This window comes from Tetrao urogallus (assembly GCF_951394365.1).
Source record: "Tetrao urogallus genome assembly, chromosome: 27".
NCBI lineage: Eukaryota > Metazoa > Chordata > Aves > Galliformes > Phasianidae > Tetrao > Tetrao urogallus.
In genome coordinates, this window is record NC_136840.1 from 1,312,837 (window position 1) to 1,331,446 (window position 18,610).

General features: G+C 51.1%; 2 protein-coding genes across 2 annotated transcripts; one reads left to right on the plus strand and one right to left on the minus strand.

Annotated features, from left to right (window-relative positions):
- Positions 1 to 736: 736 nt before the first annotated feature.
- Positions 737 to 5,204, minus strand: PCYOX1 (prenylcysteine oxidase 1; the record flags this gene model as incomplete). Its single annotated transcript, XM_079547471.1, has 6 exons — positions 737 to 1,395; positions 1,886 to 2,038; positions 2,364 to 2,575; positions 3,187 to 3,361; positions 4,825 to 5,031; positions 5,108 to 5,204. 6 exons carry the CDS (start codon positions 5,202 to 5,204, stop codon positions 737 to 739), a joined length of 1,503 nt encoding a protein of 500 aa, XP_079403597.1.
- A 708-nt stretch (positions 5,205 to 5,912) lies between these two features.
- TIA1 (TIA1 cytotoxic granule associated RNA binding protein) lies at positions 5,913 to 17,526 on the plus strand (the record flags this gene model as incomplete). The annotated part of the gene is made up of 12 exons (XM_079547481.1): positions 5,913 to 5,938; positions 9,389 to 9,485; positions 9,929 to 10,027; positions 10,328 to 10,382; positions 10,873 to 10,960; positions 14,216 to 14,291; positions 14,626 to 14,734; positions 15,338 to 15,433; positions 15,523 to 15,607; positions 15,758 to 15,881; positions 16,376 to 16,515; positions 17,403 to 17,526. 12 exons carry the CDS (start codon positions 5,913 to 5,915, stop codon positions 17,524 to 17,526), a joined length of 1,119 nt encoding a protein of 372 aa, XP_079403607.1.
- Positions 17,527 to 18,610: the final 1,084 nt, after the last annotated feature.

Consider the following 18,610-nt stretch of genomic DNA (forward strand, 5'->3'; position numbering starts at 1 on the left):
AGTCATGGGGCAGAAGAGTTTATCTGCTACAAACTACTGCTGCCCTGCTGTCGTTTTTAGGTCATCCAAGCAGCTGACGCTTCCAAAACTTGATGGAAGAGAAGTACAGGCTCTGTGTGTTTTGCCTGTTTTCCACTTGTTTTGGCAACTCCTGCACAGGTCTGCTTCTGTTCTTCTCTCTCCTCCTTCCCCCAGCTGCAGAACTTGTTCTGAATGAAAGTAAAGAACGTGTTCACCATTTCCCCTGCACCAGTCCCACCCCAAGGGCTCCTCGATATACCCTTTTAAAAAAGTGGAGGCAGAGAGATTTAATGCTAAGAAGCAGGCTTATTTCCCCCCCCAATGGAGAGATATCCAGAGAGGCAAAGCGACATGCAAGGTCTAAGGGAGCAACGCTCAGTTAATCACAGTGATGCAGATCCTGGGCTCGGTAGGATCTGAAGGACACTTTAGGGTCAATATGGCATTTAAAACACCTTGGTTATCTTACAGAGGGACAGATTGAAGGCTTTGCTTGAGGGAGGGCCAGCCCACTTGGGGAAGTGCCCCCCACTTTGTGACAGCAGTTCAAGTCAGCTTGTGTCTGGAGCTGGCTGGATGTTTCCTCCTCCTCCGATGCTAAGTGAGAAGTTAGAATAAAATCACACCATCCCAGCTCCTCCTTTATTCCTTTTAGTTGCGACTACACACCTTCAGCACACGACCTGTATCTCTGGGGGTCGTGGTGGCGCTCAGCTCAAAGCTCTGTTTTCAGTTTCTCATACAAATCTTCCTGGTCGATCTTGTCTGCGTTGCCGTACCAGCGGTGGTAGGCGAGCAGCGCGGCGTTTTTGGCTGCAATGGAGCTCATCTCCATGGCACTCGCAGCCCACTCGATGCCATTCAGGTAGTAGATGTTGTCATGGAGGATGATAGGTGGGAATTTATTTGGGGGGCTGTAATGGGGGTATGCCAGCCACTTCTTCACCTTGACGGAGTCGTAGGAGGAGAAAAGCAAGTTCATCTGCTCTTTTGTGAGCTCTTCCTTTGAGAATATCTTCCAGACTGCTGACTGCAAGGGTGGCTTTTCTTCGCTGCCTCTGTTTTCCACAGGAGATACGATCCCCACGCTGTTGATGAACAGTTTGGGATTTTCTGTAGTGAAAATGGCACCCAGATGAAAGGCGGATGGGTCCCGGTAACCGAAGAAAGAGGCGTTTAAGCGGCCGTGCACAAATGTGGCCACGGTCTGTTGGTAAGGACTGGAGAACTCTGGGACCGGAGGGCTGAAGTTCTTGAAGGTGATGTTGGCTATTTTGCGGTTGAGAGGAGCAGCAATGACAACGATGTCATAGATGTCCCCTGTCTGTCCTGACGGCGTGTCGTAGGTGACGTGGTAGAGGTGAACTGGGTCCCCTGGGGAAGACAGGAGGGGTGAAGAGCTCAGTGATGCTGTTCCACCTCAGCTGTACTTCTGACAAACATGTTTTGATTGCCATCACAGGCTGCCCAGAGAGGCTGTGGATGCCCCGTCCATCCCTGGAGGTGTTCAAGGCCAGGTTGGATGGGGCCCTGGGCAGCCTGGTTCAGCATTAAACGTGGAGGTTGGTGGCCCTGCATGAGGCAGGGGGGGTTGGAGATTCATGATCCTTGAGGTCCCTTCCAACCCTGGCTGTTCTGTGATTCTGTGATTATGCCTTGCTGTGAACCAAGGCTTGTTTGAGCAGTATAAGATTAGCTGATGGCAGGGCTGTGATCTGAGGCTTTAAACAGAGCACAGTTTTCATTGTAAAAGACCAAAGAAAGCCCAGGCTGTTGCTTTGGTCTGCCAGGAGCAAAGGTCAGTGTGTAGCTGCCAGAGCTGGCTATTCCTCCCCCCACCAAAGGGAAAGCAAACGGGACCCACCTGTGGATCTCTTCTTGATTTTGGGCTCTATAGACACAACTGTACCAGCGATAACATCTGCTTTCGAGGCGTAAATAAGACCAGTGCAGACAAGTTTGTTTCCCCCTTTCACTGACCAAAGGCTTGATCCTGCCCCTGCCAGAGACACGGCACCTACAAGGAAACCACAATCATTAGCACTGCTTGTTCAGCACTGTTTTGTAGGGGACCACTCAAAACATCACGTGGAAAATGAAAGGAGAAAACATCCCAACGGGACACGGAGCTTGAATGAGGACAAGGGCTAAGTAGGTCATGTTAGCAAGCAATTGCTCGCTTGCCAGAGTAACCCAGTAACCCAGCAAGGGAGGGTGCTGCTTAACAGTAGGAGGAATTGTTCTGCAGCAGGAATAAATACGTTGCTGCCAGCATCTGCCCAGCCCAGGGAGCAGGAATCCCAAAGCACACGGCGTCACCTGAAGCACACCAAGATGCTCACCTACGAAACCATTGATGTTGACACCTTGCCCGTAATCGACCCTCATGGCCGGACAGACCATCTCATTTATGAACTTCTGGGAAAAGCTGGCTTTCTGCATGGCTTCATCGATGGTTTGGTTAAACATCTGGGTGAAGTCATTCCCTCCAAGGGCGTGGAAGAGGCGCTCGTAAGTGCTGAAGGTGTAGTCGTGTGTCTGGTAGCGATAGATCCTTTAACCAGAGACAAGGAAATGCATCTAACAGCTACACCACATGTGGGTTACCCAAGGCACTCTTATCTTGGGAAGGGAACGGAAGCGTTCAGTTGCTGCTGATTATCTCTGTGGCCCTTGGAAGCTGAGGAGAACTTCGCGTGCCTTCTGGCGTAGGACTCCCAAGAGCCTCACGGTGTTTGGTTGGAGCAGCAGCGCTCCTCCTTCCAGCCTAAATTCCAAGGGCCTAAAATGATCATCTGCTCACCTTTCCTGATAAAAGCACTTTGTGCAGTTACAAATCCAAGGATCTCTAGCACCCAGGTGCTAAAGTCCAATGGACAGTGCAATCTCTAACCCGCCACCAGCACACTGCCTCTTTTAGTGCCCCTAACAAGGTGACAGCACCAATCTTGACCTTTTTCCTTAGGAAAGGTTGGGCAGCAGTGGACAACCAGAGAATTGTTCTTCAGTTGGGTGATTTCACCAGTTTTTGCAGCTCAGCAGCAGGTAAAACAGAACGGCAGACTCGTGCCAACCTTCTCATTCACCTTTCCCATCAACCATCCCCCTCCACGACCTCCCCTAACGTTTCTGCCACTCGTGAACACGGCTGAGCAGCTGCCTTACCGCATGAACTTGTCCAAGATGTCCTCCACCCACATGTTCATCCGCAGGGGGCTGAACCCATAGTGCCACAGCAGCTTGAGGATGTTGATGATGTACCAGCTGCTCTCCTCAAAGACGAACTCCTCTCCGTTATAGATGCCCATGAGGTTGCCAGGGACAGGGAGAGCAGGGAGGCCTGGAGGAAAGGGTGAACAAAGGTGATTTAATGAGAGGTGAGTCACAGAGCCATTGAATATCCCTGCAGGCTGCAGTGATACCTCCCTTCAGTCTCTTCTCTGGGCTGAGCAAACCAAGAGACTCCAACTGCTCGTACATTTCCCCTCTAGGTTCTTCACCATCTCTGCAGCCTTCCTTTAGACACTCTCTGACAGTTTTATGTCCATTCTGTATTGCGGTGCCCAAAACTGCACACAGTGCTCAAGGTGAGGCCTCACCACTGAGGTGTAGAGCAGGACAATCCCTTCCCTCAACCCGCCAGCAATGCTGTTTGATGCACCCCAGGGTACAGCTGGCCCTTCTGGCTGCCTGAGCACACTCATGACTCATGTTCAGCTTGCTGTAGGATGAGAATCATTAAGCTTAGAAAAGGCCATTAAGACCATCTGGTCCAACCATGGCTCTTCACTCTGCCCATTCCTCCTCCTCCAGTCTGTACATACACCCAGGGCTGCTCTTTTCCCAGAATCAGCACTTGCTTTTGTTATACTTCACGTGGGTGAAGGTCTGCCCAGCCCTCTGATTTGCCCAGGCCTCTCCACTCTTGATGAAGGCAATTCCTTCTCTCAGTTCAGTATCGTCAGCCAACTCACTCGAGACACCTTCCAGTCCCACATCCACACCACTGAATTACAGAACAAGAATCATCCACATCACAAGGATCACAGAATATCCCCAGTTGGAAGGGACCCATAAGGATCTTAATCCCAACTCCTATAGGGAACTGGTCCCAAAATGGAGAACCCTGCTAGCCACCAGCCTGATGGAACCCCACTGCCCAAAACCCTTTGGGCCCAACCATCAGCCAACTGCTCACCCACAGCAGTAACAGGATAAGAGGTAATGACCTTAAGTTGCACCAGGGAAGGTTCGGGTTGGATATTAGGAGCAGTTTATGCCCAGGAAGGTGTGCAGTGGGGGTCACCGTCCCTGGAGGTGTTTAATGGTAAGTGTTGCATGGAGGAACACGGACAGAGGGCACGGTGGGATGGGCTGGACTTTGAGGTCTTTCCCAACTGAATGATTCTAAGTGAGAAACAGCGTGGAAAGCTTTGCTTAAATGCAAACAGATAGCAGAGCATGGCTTCTTTCACTCCATCAGACGGTTGACCTTGACATAAAAGGACACCAAAGGAGCCTTCTCCTCCTGAACTGCGACCAACAAGCACAGAAGCCAGCTGCAGCACTTCGACTTTCAGCGGCCCTCGACCCACTGCAGTGTCTCAACATCAGAGGGCACAACGAGGGCTGTCAGCAACCAACGAGACCTCGGGATCTGACACAGCGCCAGGCCGTGATCTGAGATGACTTCGGCCGTGCAGGGAGCGTGACTATGGGGCGGAGACGTGGGGTGGGATGCGGAGCCTTCACCCCATAGCAGAGGGGCAGCCCCCCGCCGTGCACTGGCTGCAGGATACTCACCCAGTTCCTTGGCGAAGTGCTTCATGTGCAGGTTGAGGGGGTGCAGCACGGACCCCCCCGCCTCGTAGCTCGCCCCTTCCATCTCCACCGTGGCCAAGCGGCCGCCCACCTCCCCCCGCTCCAGCAACTCGATCCGCACGCTCCTCCCGAACTTCTGCCGCAGGAAATAAGCGGCCGCCGTCCCCCCGATGCCGCCGCCGATCACGGCTGTGAGAGCGGAGCACAGCGTTAGGATTAAAGAGTGAACCCCCCCTCCCGCCAACCCGCAGCGGTCCCTGCGTACCGATCTTCCCCGGGGCAGCGCGCTGCTCCCCGCGGCCCGGGACCGGCGGGCAGAGAACGGCGAGGAGCAGGAGGAGCAGGAGGCGGCGGGGCGGCATGGCGCTGCTCTGCCGAGCTGTGCTGTGCAGGGCCGGGCCTCATGCCCGCCCCTTGGCCGCTCAGAGGCGGAGCGGAGGTGAGGATTTAAAGCATTCGACGAACCCCACAACCCAGCAGCGCCGCTGGTGTAGTGGTATCATGCAAGATTCCCATTCTTGCGACCCGGGTTCGATTCCCGGGCGGCGCAGGTACTTTTTTTCTTTTCCAACTTAAACTTTTGATTCTAAATTATTTTATTGACTGACTGTACTTCTCTCTCTTCTTTTATCGCTTCTGCCCGAGGGAGGAAGCTGCCACGGCCAGAAGGAGCTCACAAAGCACAGCGCGCTGACACGCCGCCAATTCTCCATCCCTACCCCCGCAACGCGCATGCGTACACATAGCCCACACTTCCCCCTTCCCACATACACCCCAGTGTGCATGTGCGCTTAGCGTAGCGCTACTGCGCCTGCGCTGCGGGCCGGCGCCTGAGGGGGCGAGCGCTATTGGCTCCTCCTCCGGGCGCATGCGCAGTGCCGGCCGGGCCCCTTCGCCCGCCCGCCGCCATCTTGCGAGGACCACCGGGGTTATTGTCCGGCGCTCAGGGCGCGGCGGGGCCGGCGGCGGTCGCGTTGCCCACGCGGTGACGGGGCCTCGGGGCCGGCTCGGTGCGAAGAGCCGGGTCGGGCGGTGGGTCGGCGGCAGGCGGCGACGCCACCACAACAACCATGGAGGATGAAATGCCCAAGACCCTGTGAGTGTGGAGGGGGCGAGACCGCCTATTGTTCACGGCCCCGTGGGGAGGGGCGGCCCCGGGCTCTCCTCAGCGCGGCCGCGGCCTGGCGATCCGAGCTCCGCGGGACCCGGGGCCGCCTCAGAGCGAAGGGAGCGGCCTGGGCCTGCTGCAGGCTGCGGGGCCGGCCCTGAGGGGCCTTGTTTGCCCGCGCTGTTCCCCCCTCAGTATTCATCCCTCCCCAGCCGCCCCCTGAGGCCTTTTTAGCCCACGTCTCCCAGCCCCTTTCCCGCTGCAGATTTGTCTTTTCCCGTGCTTTGCTCCCCCGTACATCTCTGAGAGCATCCAACCCCCGTGCGCCCATGGGCCCTGTGTTGTTTTGCCGCTGTCAGCTCGCAGAGCTGTGGGACTTAAAGCTGCTCAGCTCCATAAGGATCACTTCAGCATAAGGGGTGACCAGCAGGGACAGGGATGTGATCGTCTCTCTCTACTCTGCTCTTGTGAGGCCCCATCTGCAGCACTGCGTCCAGGTCTGGAGCCCCCAGTACAAAAATGACAGGGAGCTGCTGGAGGGGGTGCAGAGGAGCCGCAGAGATGAGCAGGGGCTGCAGCACCTCCCCTATGAAGATAGGCTGAGAGAGCTGGGCTTGTTCAGCATGGAGAAAAGAAGGCGGCGGGGTGACCTCAGTGCAGCCTGCAGGGCCTGAAGGGAGCCTGCAGGCAGGAGGGGAATCAGCTCTGTGCAAGGGGAGATGGCAGCAGGATGAGGGGAAACGGTTTGAATGGAGGGAGGGCAGCTGGAGGCTGGATGTCAGGGGAAGTTGTGTGCTGTGAGAGCGGGGAGGGGCTGAACAGCTGCCAGAGAAGCTGTGATGCCCCATCCATTCCTGGAGGTGTTGGAGGCCAGGTTGGATGGGGCCCTGGGCAGCCTGGGCTGCTGTTGAATGTGGAGGTTGGTGGCCCTGCGTGCGGCAGGGGGTTGGAGCTTCATGATCCTTGAGGTCCCTTCCAGCCCTGGTGATTTTGTGATTCTCACAGCCAAGGGAGCAGCTAACGGTGGCTGTAGGGCAGCTCCTTGCCTGGCTAAACTCGCAGAGCTCCTCTAATTACAGGAAGCTTTCTGGCCCCACTCACGCAGCTGACACCCATCACTGTCAGGAGGTGTTTGGGCTTTGGTGCAACACACAGGGATGAGGTGCTGAGCTGAGCTGTGCAGCTCCCTCCTTAACCTGGCAGGCACGTCCTGCATTGATTCCCGTGTCTGGATCTTGGTGAAGTCCTGGGATTCACTTCCACCTGTATATTCTGCTGTCATGATCTTTGTCGGCCCAAGAATGTACACTGTCAGGATATAGGGGGGAATTTCTTCACAGTGAGAGCAGTGAGGTGCTGGAACGGCTGCCCAGAGAGGCTGTGGATGCTCCATTCCTGGAGGTGTTCAAGGCCAGGTTGGATGGAGCCCTGGGCAGCCTGGTCTAGTAGCAGATCTGGAGGTTGGTGGCCCTGGCTGCTGCAGGGGGTTGGATCTTGGTGATCCTCGAGATCCATTCCAACCCAAGCCATTCTATAATCATTGAGTGAGGGAAAAGGGATCTTGCAAAGCAGGAGGAGAATTTGCCCCTGGGTGACTTGAGGAAAACAAGGTTCTTACGTGACTTGTGCCAGCTACTCTGTTTTGGGCACATGTATGATCCTGTTGTCCTTAAACTATTCTTAGCATCCACAAACATGGGTCAGACCTGTTGGCATGCCGGTGTGTTTATTTAGCAGAATGTTTTCCCCCTTCCCCTTAGTGAAATTGTTGTCTGCAGCCAAGTGGTCTCAGCAGAATGCAGCTCATGCTCTAGGGAATGAATTCTCCGTCCTGCAGCACGTGTTGCACAAGCACGGCAGCGTTTCTGCTGAGCTGGCTGTTGAGCAACATGCCAGGAGCTGCCTTTCTCCGAATCCTGACGTTCTGGACTCACGCAGAGGGACTGTCATGAGCTCAGTTACGCAGTGTGAGGTTCAGATGGGTTTCTTGGAAGGCTGAAATGCAGCTGCGTGCCAGCGTGGCTCTGAGATGTGTGTTAATGATGTGATGCACGAGCGTTTCTATAGGAGGTGCTGGTGGAAATGAGGTCCTGGCGGTGTGACGTCCACGTAACCCGTTTCTAGCAGGGCAGATGTCAGTGCTTGGGTATCCAGGAGGACGTTAGGAGCCATGTTGGCCACGGAAATGTTTTCCTGGATAAACACCACTTTTCCCGTGGCCGTTTACCATCTTGGAAAGCCCCCCTCCAGCAGTGATGAATGCGAGGGGTGGTTACAGCTCCGCGTTTTTGAACTTTACAAAGAGCTCTTGTTTGTAGTTTCCCCGTTTGCTTCTCGAATACGTGCGCTTTGGACTTGTTTTGTGTTTATAAAAAGATGAGGGAGTGCAAACAGCCGCCGGTTTGGGAGCACTTCATAAGAAGACGCAGATTGATCAACCTGCCCTGGGTGGATGGAGTTGTCTGCTTGATTTGCCTTGTGTGTGACCTGCAAAGAAGCACCTGAGAATCCAAATAGCAGAAAACAGAGAGGGGAAAGATGTGGGAAGACTTGTGCAGGAGAGATCCTGCTGCTGGTGGGGCCGGCCCCAGTGCCATTGCCTGGCACTAATTTCTTAAGCAGCGGCGCAGTCCAAGGTCCATGCTGGGAGAGCAGAGCTGCAAAGAAACTTGCAGATGCTTATCGAAGCTTGAGTGTGTTTAAACCGCTTAAGGACAGCACAGAGAGCGTGGCTTAAGCTTGCCGCTGAGTTCATGGGGGAAAACAGCCTGCTGTGTTGCTCGGAGGGGGTGCAGCTCTGTGCTTTTCCCCTAAATCCGGGCCCACTCGGTGGTGTTGCTGTGCTTTTATGGTGGTTTGGCAGCTTGTGGGTTGGAGAAAGCTCTTCAGACGTGCTGCCACACAGACGGGCAGCAGAGGCGTGTGGGATCCCTGGCGTGTGGTTACACAGCTCCTAATTACACGTATGTGTACATATTTATCTCTGCATACGTGCGTGTTCCTGCATTTTGAGAGGACTGCGGCCGTGCAGAAATTCGTGGTGCTCCCAAGAGATCTGTTGGCCAAATCCTTTGCTTTCCAGCTCGAGCCAACCTGCAGGCAGGGAATGCTTCGTGCAGCAGCTGCTTATCGAGGTGAAAATGCAGCCTTAGTGCAAAGGTCGTGGCACAGACCTGTGCTTACAAGGAAACTGCTGTAAGCTCAGCCCTAGAAAAATCACATGAGAGCGTGTTGCTGCCTGGTGCCTCGGCTTATTTATTATCCACACCATGCTAATGTTTAAAAAGGGAGAGAGCAAGAGCTCCTGCTAGTTGTGGCTCTTGCAATCCGTGCATGGAGAGGGTTGCTGGTTTATTGACATGCCCTTAAAATCACTTTTCTCTGCATCCCCCTCCTGTGGGAACATCTGCACTTCTAACCTTTCCTTTCACCTTACAGATACGTGGGGAACCTGTCCAGAGATGTGACAGAAGCTCTGATCCTCCAGCTGTTCAGCCAGATTGGACCATGCAAAAACTGCAAAATGATCATGGATGTAAGAGACTTCAGTTCATTATTATTTCCCCTCTCCTTGTAGCGAATGGCTTTGGGCCCTTGTGCTTTTTAGGATCCTTCTGGCAGTACGACGTGACCGAGTTCTGGGCATGTGCTGGGGTGGGAGTTCACCATCACAAACGTTGTGACGTTTTCTGACTCATACCTGATATATTGAAGGATGAGTGGGCATTTTGAAAGGGATAGGACAGCTTAATGACATACAGACCTTGTATGGTAGATTCTTTTGGGCCAACTTTTACCTTTTTAAAGCGGGGCTGAACGCTCGTGGAGCGCTGTTAGCATGCTGTGTGTGGTGCTGGCCTGCAGTGACAGAGCCTGTTCATTTGGAGCTGCTCAGATTTCATGGCTAAGGCACTGAGAGTGATAACGAGGAGGCAGCCTGAAGGGCTGGTGGTCACAAATCTTTCTCTTTTCTATCAGACAGCTGGAAATGATCCCTATTGTTTTGTGGAGTTCTATGAGCATCGCCACGCGGCTTCGGCACTGGCTGCCATGAATGGCCGGAAGATAATGGGTAAGGTAAGCTGTCATGTCTACAGGGTGAGTTGGAGCTGGAGAGCACGGGCTGCCTCAGCTGGTGTGGGGTGATGGCACTTGAAGTGGATGCACTGCAGATGTTAGGCACCTCAGTGAACTCCCCACTCCCTGCAAGAAAAACCCCACCCAGCCAAGCGAAACGCCCGAGAAACGTGTCTTAAATAGAAGCTTTCACCCAGCCTGCATGCCTGGCTTCCCCGTAGCGTCAGAATGAAGTGCTGGTGGTGTCTGTGCTCAGCTGTGACGTGCTTGATCTAACTGATGGCCAACTGGTGTTTGCAGGAGGTCAAAGTGAACTGGGCAACGACTCCCAGCAGCCAGAAGAAAGACACGAGCAGTAAGTGTCCCTCGGGCACACAGTGATCCCTTCGTTTGCACGGGTAGCTTTGAAACATGAACCCTATGCATCACACAGTGATGTTTTGTGATAATCCTGAGATACCACTGGATGATTTGTGTTAATGAACTTCAGAACAGATGTGATCTTTGTCGTCAGGTAGTACTGCTGTCAGCACGCAGCTCCACGAGGTAACTGTATCTTCTTAAACATAGAATGAAATCTCAGGGGTGTCCACTGACCACCCGAAGGCCTTCGGTCTCAGTTCCACACGGATTCACACGCGCTGAATTCACGTGGTGTAACGGCTGAGCAACCAAAACTGTTGGCTTTTGAGAACTCAAATTCTTCAACAGCAAAGCGTTGCGATGCAAGGTGTTGTTTTGATTTGTTCTGCACATCCTGTGGTGTTCAGTCGGGCATCTTAGCGAGGTTCCACACAATGTCCTGCGTTAGAAACCTGATATCCTTTTTTCTTCTTCCCCTAAAGACCACTTCCATGTCTTTGTTGGAGACCTCAGTCCCGAAATTACAACTGAAGATATAAAAGCAGCTTTTGCTCCGTTTGGAAGAATATCGTAAGTAATTGGATAGGATAAATGAACTAAAAGTTCTCTCTCCTAAATGGAGGCAGCCTCTTATTTCAGTAAGTAAAAACCAAAAGTTGACCCAGTGCAGGAGAACAAATTCATCTGTTCATACAGCGCCCGGACTCTGAATGGTTGAGCATTAAGCAGGGCTGTGAAAAGAGATTTCTTTCTAGAAGCTTCTTCTGCTTTCCTAGAAAGGTCGCATACGACATGCTTCGGTTTCATACTGCTCACATTGTTTAGCAAAGCAGCACTGGAAAAAAATGATTCCTGAATGTGGGGTTACACGTTTCAGTTGCCCTCTCCGCAGTCACGTCAGCATCACGCTGTATGGTTTGTGAGTGAGCCCGTTTGCATGCTCACACCTCACGAGGCCTTGGGTTTTCACCAGCAGCAGCCATTTGTGGCAGTTAAAATCCCCCCCCCCCCCACAAAAAATGAACCCTTTGCAGCCTCGTGGCACCCAGTGTTTGGCCTCCAGGTGTTTGGCCAAAAGCACGGGGCAGCTTTGGAGTCACACTCATGGGCTGTGCAGAGCAGTAGTGTGACAGGAGAACGTGGTACCAAGGGGTGGCTGCAGCTCTGCCTGCCAGTCTGTTGGACTCAGGGTGTAGCAGAGTAAGGAGCAGTTCGTTCTTTCCATCCTCCAAATGTAAACCATTAATTTTCCTTGTAGTGTTGTCTGTACTGGACATTGAAGTTTCTTGATGGTGATGTAAGAGAACGTAGAGTGCTTTGGAGTGTTGTGTAGTGCAGCCTTTAATTGAAGTAAGTTTGTTTTTTTGTTTTTCCCTCAGAGTCCAGTGTGTTACTCTTGTTAATGCCAGCTTGATTTCCTCTTTGATACAATTAAGAAAAACCATGTGATCTGAATGTCACTCGCTTCAGAGAACTCTAAATCTCGACTCGTATCCCCTAGGAAACTCAGAGGGTCAGGCTCCTAAGCAGAGTCATTTTATCCTCATGGCCAAATGCAGTGTGGATGGAAGGGCCCAGGGACTCTAAAATGGGTTTGCACTGGCACTTTGCTGCTGGAAAGGGTAGGAAAGGCAGGGAGCAGCAGGCAGCTGCGTTGGTGTGAACATGGTGGAGCTACGAAGGAATTTCCCCAAGCTGCTTCAGCTCTGGGCTCCTCAGGTGCCTTCCAGTAGGCTTCTCCAGCAAACACAGCCCCCGAAAGCGAAGCCCTTTAGGGCACAGCATCAGGACCCTTTCCCAGCTGGGGTGGGGAGAAGGCAACGAGCTGCTGCTTTTGTGGTGCTCAGCACGCAGCTGTAGAGCAGGCTGGAAGCTTGGTGACTCGCCCTGCCTTAAATGGACAGGCCAAAAAGAAATCGTCCCTGTTACGACACCCTGAAAGTCCTGTTCCCAACATGGAGGGGTCAGGGAGAGCAGAAGGGGCCTTGGTTTTCTGTTGGTGGAACTGAACCCAAAAAAAACCCACTGCTGCCATCTCGTCAGCAGTCGATTGAAGCTATTTGACCTAATCTGTTCCTCATCAGTGACTTCCTTTCTGGAAATGTGCTAATGGAATATTTCCCGATCTGTTATGATTTTTTTTAACATTGGTGTTAAACTGAGCTCTTTTTTTTATGTGTATAAATATATATGAAACCAAGGTTGAACTACTGCATGATTAGCCCATAAAGAAATGTTGGTAATTCATTGCATCTGAACTTTTTAATCACTGTAAAAGCACACATTCATTGTGGTTTCCTTTTCTGCTTACTGTACGCATGTTTTCACTTGTTCTCAAGTCTTATTTTCAAAGTTTTCAGTTGAGGGTAAGTAGAGATGAGTTCTTCCCCCCCTCCCTCTTTAGGCTGTTGAGAGCAAACCAGCTAAGAGTACCAGCGTGGCTCTTCTCAGGCAATTTGTCCTACCCAAATTCAGACCAGGAAGGAGAAACGAAACAAAAGGGAGGGGGGAGGTGTTGCAAACAGAAAAGAAAGAACGCTGCTGGCCTTGGAAGAGGCAATTTTCCTCGGGTCAGTGCTGTAGGCTTACGTGCACCACAGCTCGAGATGCAGCAGTTGCAGTTACTGTGAGGCTTAATGAAGTGGTGCAACAACCCCCTCTTCATTGCGACTCCTCCGGCCAGTCGGAATGCTCCGTGTTGTGCCCATGTTACACTGGTTTCTCTGAACCCTCTCATGTTATGCAGACCTAAGTTCCATTGCATGACTTGCTGACCGGTTTTCTGTTTTGCTTTCTGTTCTTTAATGCTTGTTCCGTGTGGGGGGGGAGGAGGGGTGGCCTGGAGAGCATCGCAGCCCCTGGCTAAGCTGGACACAAATTGCCTGAGAAGTGCTGTCGAGTGGCTTTCCGTGAGTGGGGGTTTAGCTCTTGTAGCTGGGTTTCTTCTTAACTCAATCTCAAATAATAGGGCTCTGGTTATTTTGCAGAGTGTCTCTGAAGAATGGACAGAATTGCCATGGCTAACTACAAGCTACAGTTCACAGTGGACAAACGTTGTAGTTTTCTTATTTACTTTTATAAATATTTTCTTTTTTTTTTTTTTCTTTTTCCTTCTTTTTTTTTGTTATTATTTTTTACAATATCTTGTAGTTTCCAATCAGTCCTGTATGATTGCTGTTGTACAAACGCGCTTTGAATTATTTGTAATGTCTAGTTTAAAACGTAAATGTTTCGGTGTTTTCTTCAATAATTTCTGAAAATGTCAATCTCTCAAAATTTACAGCTGCCCACAGTCCCAAAAGGGGGTCACGAATTGACCAGAGAAAATTAAAGAATTCAGTTAACAGGCGACGTATGCCTTTTAATTCCTCTCTTTTTTCATTTTTTCTATTTAATATTTTGAATGAGTAGGTAGAATGTGTTGGCAAAGGAGCTGAGTGTAACAATTGCATGGTTAAAGAGAGCCGTTCAGCTCATGTTAGTGGCTTAAGTGATCCTTTGGAATAGCTGCTTTGACCATGCTTTGTGCTTTAACAGTATGTAAAAGCCTTTCGAAGCGGAAACAACTGTCGTAAAGTACCTACCTTTGTTAGAGAAGCTATTGATTTGCATGTTTACGAAATTAAGATTAATTTTGCTACCACCTGGCAAAGCAGTAGTAAAGTTCTGTATAGAAACCAAGCCGTTTGCTTTGACTGTGTTGCTGGTGCAAGAAACAGTTGACTTTAGTAAAGGTGGAAGGTGAAAATGAGCTGTAAGTGTGACTCGAGTTTAGTCGGGCCGGCTTTGTGAGGTGCTGAGCTGGCTCTTGTTTCTGCTTTCTAGAGATGCACGGGTGGTTAAGGACATGGCAACGGGCAAATCCAAAGGCTATGGCTTCGTCTCCTTCTTCAATAAATGGGTAAGCTGTGCCCGGTCTGGAAATGGGGAGGGGGGGGAATCTTCAGTACGAGCTGCAGAAAAGGAGTAATTTTGGTCCTCATCTGCTCCTGGCTTCCCCAGGAACGAAACATCCTCAGTTTCCCCTCGTGCTGAGGGTGGGGATGGCTTTGTAACCCGCTGATTCTCGTGGGTGTGAGAGGTGGGGAAGAAAACCAGCAGTGAGCCTGGATGGAGAGTTGTGCTACTCAGGCGTTCCTTCTTGGTTAGGGACATTGGTGATGCTCAGGCTTCCACGGTGAGCCAGCAGTGTCTGCGTGGAGTGAGTGAGTGTTTTTTCTCTCTCTTGTGGACAGGATGCAGAGAATGCTATTCAACAGATGGGCGGCCAGTGGCTCGGTGGAAGGCAAATCAGAACAAACTGGGCAACAAGAAAACCTCCAGCTCCAAAGAGTACATACGAATGTGAGTGTTTGCATGTGCAAAAGCAAACCTTATACCACACACACAGGGAGGAGGAGAGAATTGTGAGCTCCAGGCAATTGGCAGCTGTGGGAGAGGGGAAAGTGAGTGCTCAAAAGCAAAGGTTCTCGATTCAAAACCGTGAACAGATCAACTTCCTGAGCTAGAACAGCTGTATTTCCACTGCCACCCAGGGCTTCCTGCTGGCTCTGCATGCTCTGGAAAGCTGCTCCCTGTCAGGACTGCTGGGATGAATGTGGGGTTGTTTTAACTTCGCTCTCTTGGACTATGGCTTCCTTTTGTGATTCAAAGCCAGAGGGGCTGTATTAAAGCATTTCCATGAGAGAGATTGGAAATGAAGCGTGTCTTGATAAGCTTGACACGTGAACTTCATTCCACAGCAGTGTCCCTGTCATTAGCAGCCCATCCTAAACAGGAGCGGGTGGCTGTGGGCAGCCAGACAAACCCAAGTGAAAATGCTGACTGCGCTCACAGCGTTTGTCACCAGCTCTGTCAGCACGGTTCCTCACTCTTAGGATGGGATCAGAACTGCTCCATGATCAACTGAAAAAAAAAAAAAAAAACCTCTTGCAAATCTCTTTTAAGCAAACACCAAACAACTGTCTTACGATGACGTGGTCAATCAGTCCAGCCCCAGCAACTGCACCGTGTACTGTGGAGGCGTCACTTCAGGCCTGACAGGTATCGTGTCCCCAGAGCACGTTGTCACACGGAATGATTCCGGATAACTGTGTGACCTCATGTTGGCGTTGTGCTGCTTCTTGTTGCAGAGCAGTTAATGCGCCAGACCTTCTCTCCATTCGGGCAGATAATGGAAATCCGAGTCTTCCCAGATAAAGGCTACTCCTTTGTACGGTAGGCTGTCGTGCACTCGCACAGCAGGTGGAAGAATGTAATGAAAACGAGTGGCTGTGTGCCTAACCAGAGGGTTCTAACAGCAGGCTTCTCAGCCTGCTTGTAATGCTTCTGGTATGGTTCCCATTGGCACCATTTCCATCCCAACAGGTTTAATTCTCACGAGAGCGCCGCGCACGCCATCGTGTCTGTCAATGGGACGACTATCGAGGGCCACGTGGTGAAGTGCTACTGGGGGAAGGAGACGCCTGACATGGTCAGCCCGGTGCAGCAGGTCAGAAGTGCTCCTCCACTCTGTCCAAAATGGCTGTGTGACATTAGTCCTGCATAGAAACCTGCTGAGTGGCTGTTGTGGCACGTGGTGGTTTGACGTGGGGCTGCTCTTTATTTCATCGCTGGGTGTTTCCATAAAGCGATTACAGATCCTTTGAGATCTTATTAAGGAAAAAATGATGAGGTAAAATTTTGAAGCAGATTTGCTGGAGGCTGTCCTGCACATGGCATTTCTCTGTGCCACGGAAGGAAACGCTGCTGCTGTTCCTCTTTCCTGGGCCTCAGTGAGAAAGTTCTGGGTTCTGAGAAAGCAAAGAACCCATGCAAAACACTGGGGGTCTTCAGTAATGAAACACTTGTGCTCTCTGAAGAGCATCCTGCTAGATATCTGTGTTTCCATTTCAGTGTCGTTTCACTTGTAAGCTTCCAATCCGAGGCGCTGCGAGCAGCTGAGCCGTGTTCTCAGGCAGTGCCTAACACGTTTTGTCCTTGCAGAATCAAATTGGATACCCTCAGGCTTACGGGCAGTGGGGGCAGTGGTATGGCAACGCGCAGCTGGGGCAGTACGTGCCCAACGGGTGGCAGGTCCCCGCCTATGGGATGTACGGGCAGGCGTGGAACCAGCAGGGCTTCAAGTGAGTACATGCTCCGTGCTTTCCCAAGCTTGAAGTCACATCCCAGGGATTTTCCTATAAGGGAGATGATGTTCTGAGGCCGTGTGAAGTTGTTAGGTGTAGCAATGCCTGTGCTGTGCGAATGCTGAGGAGTGCATAGGAGAGCTCTCCTCGTGTGCCTTTGTTGGGGCAGCAGCGGATGAATTCTTATTTCTTATTCCAATTATTTTCCAAACGACGTTGAGCTTTAGCACATCGACTTCTAAATGTGGATTCTGCTCATTGTGCTGCCAGTGTGGAACTGTTCTGCTGTTGTCACTCAACGCTGGTAACAGCTGTCTCAGGTCATAGAATCATCACAGCACAGTTTGGGTTGGAAGGGACCTCGGGGATCACGAAGCTCCCATTCCCCTCCAGCAGGCAGGGCTGCCAAGCTCCACATTTAATACTAGAGCAGGCTGCCCATCCAATCTGGCCTCGAACACCTCCAGGGATGGACGGGGCACCACAGGGCAGCTGTTCCAGCATCTCACCACTCTCAAAGTGTGCAAAGAACTTCCCCCTGACATCCAGCCTAAATCTCTCCTCCTTCAACTTCAAACCAAAGAACTTCCCCCCGACGTCCAGCCTAAATCTCCCCTCCCTCACCTTCAAACCCCTTGTCCTGCTGTTATCCACCCTTTCAAAGGCTTGACTCACAACTAAACGCAAAGGGAAGCAAGGGACACACAGCACTTATTTATCAGCTTTTAAGCAATAGTCGCACAGGCCTTCTGGGGTCTGCCTGCCTTGATACCCCACAACCAACAGAGAGAAACTGCTCTGTGTGGGGAGGATCTCCAGATGTCCCTTCCATCCCCTGCAGTGTCATCCCTTCATTCCTTAACGCGCTGTTTCTCCCCCAACAGTCAGACACAGTCATCAGCAGCGTGGATGGGAGCAAACTACAGCGTTCAGCCCCCCCAGGGGCAGAATGGCAGCGTGCTGACAAACCAGGCCGGGTACCGAGTGGCAGGATTTGAGACACAGTGAGAACCCAACGCCGCAGCTGGGTGCTGGTGGGGCTCGAGCAGCGTCACAGAGATGTGTCAGATCAAGTCAGTGCAAGCATCAGATGCAATGTATTTATTTAAGAGAAAGAAAGAAAAGAAAAAGGAAAAAAAAAAAAAAAAAACAAACATTTTTAATCGTGAAGTTGTCATCCACGTTGTTTAAAAAAAAAAAAAAAAAACAAACAAACAAAAAAAAAAAAAACGAGATGCTGGATGTCTGCCAACCATTGCCTTCTTTTCCTCTTTTCTAGATGTGTTTCTTAACGGCCCACTGTTGAAACACAGCAAATTGCAGGGACTGCTGCCGCTTAAACTGGGGGGCAGCAAATTGCACAATGTCAGACTTGTTGTTTTGTTGTTTTTGGTTTTGTTGTTTTTTTTTTTTTTTTTTTTTAATTATTATTCCCTCGGGAGCAGCGTGCGGTTGTGGTTTGCATTCCGAACGATTTACAATGTATTATAAAAGCTGTTGTACAAAAAAAAAAAAAAAAAAAGCAAAAAAAAGCCAAAATGGTGTGGGGTCCTGGAGGCTCTCTGCCCTCAGCTTCTGCACAGCCCTCTTCTCAAAGAGCCTCTTGTACAGAGCGTCCATCCCTCCCCTCCCATCCGAGCGGCTCTTTTGGAGGCCGGCTTCTTAGTTTACATCGTTTTCTACCCGTTCATTTGCTCAGCCTTTGCCTTACGACCTCCATTCCCCCATCGGTGCCCACCGACCCGACGTTGCGGGGTGTGAAGGGGTGCCTCCACCACGCCGATGGCAGAGGATCCCCATCTCTGTTGCTGCAGGGAAACCCCACTACAACTCGCTGAAAATGTGACGAATTCTACCAACCAGCTCCTCGCTTTGTTGGTTGTTGCTGGAGTTTTTTTTTGTTTCTTTTTTCCTTTTTAAATCGATTTCTACATTTACATGTACTGATTATGTAAAATATTTTAGCAAATTAATATTTTGCACAAACATAGCCGACTTTGTACGTTTCCTTTATTTAAAGGTAGGACGCCGAGTTCTTGATTTATGCATATATATATTATTTTTTTTTGCATGTGGATATCAAATATACACC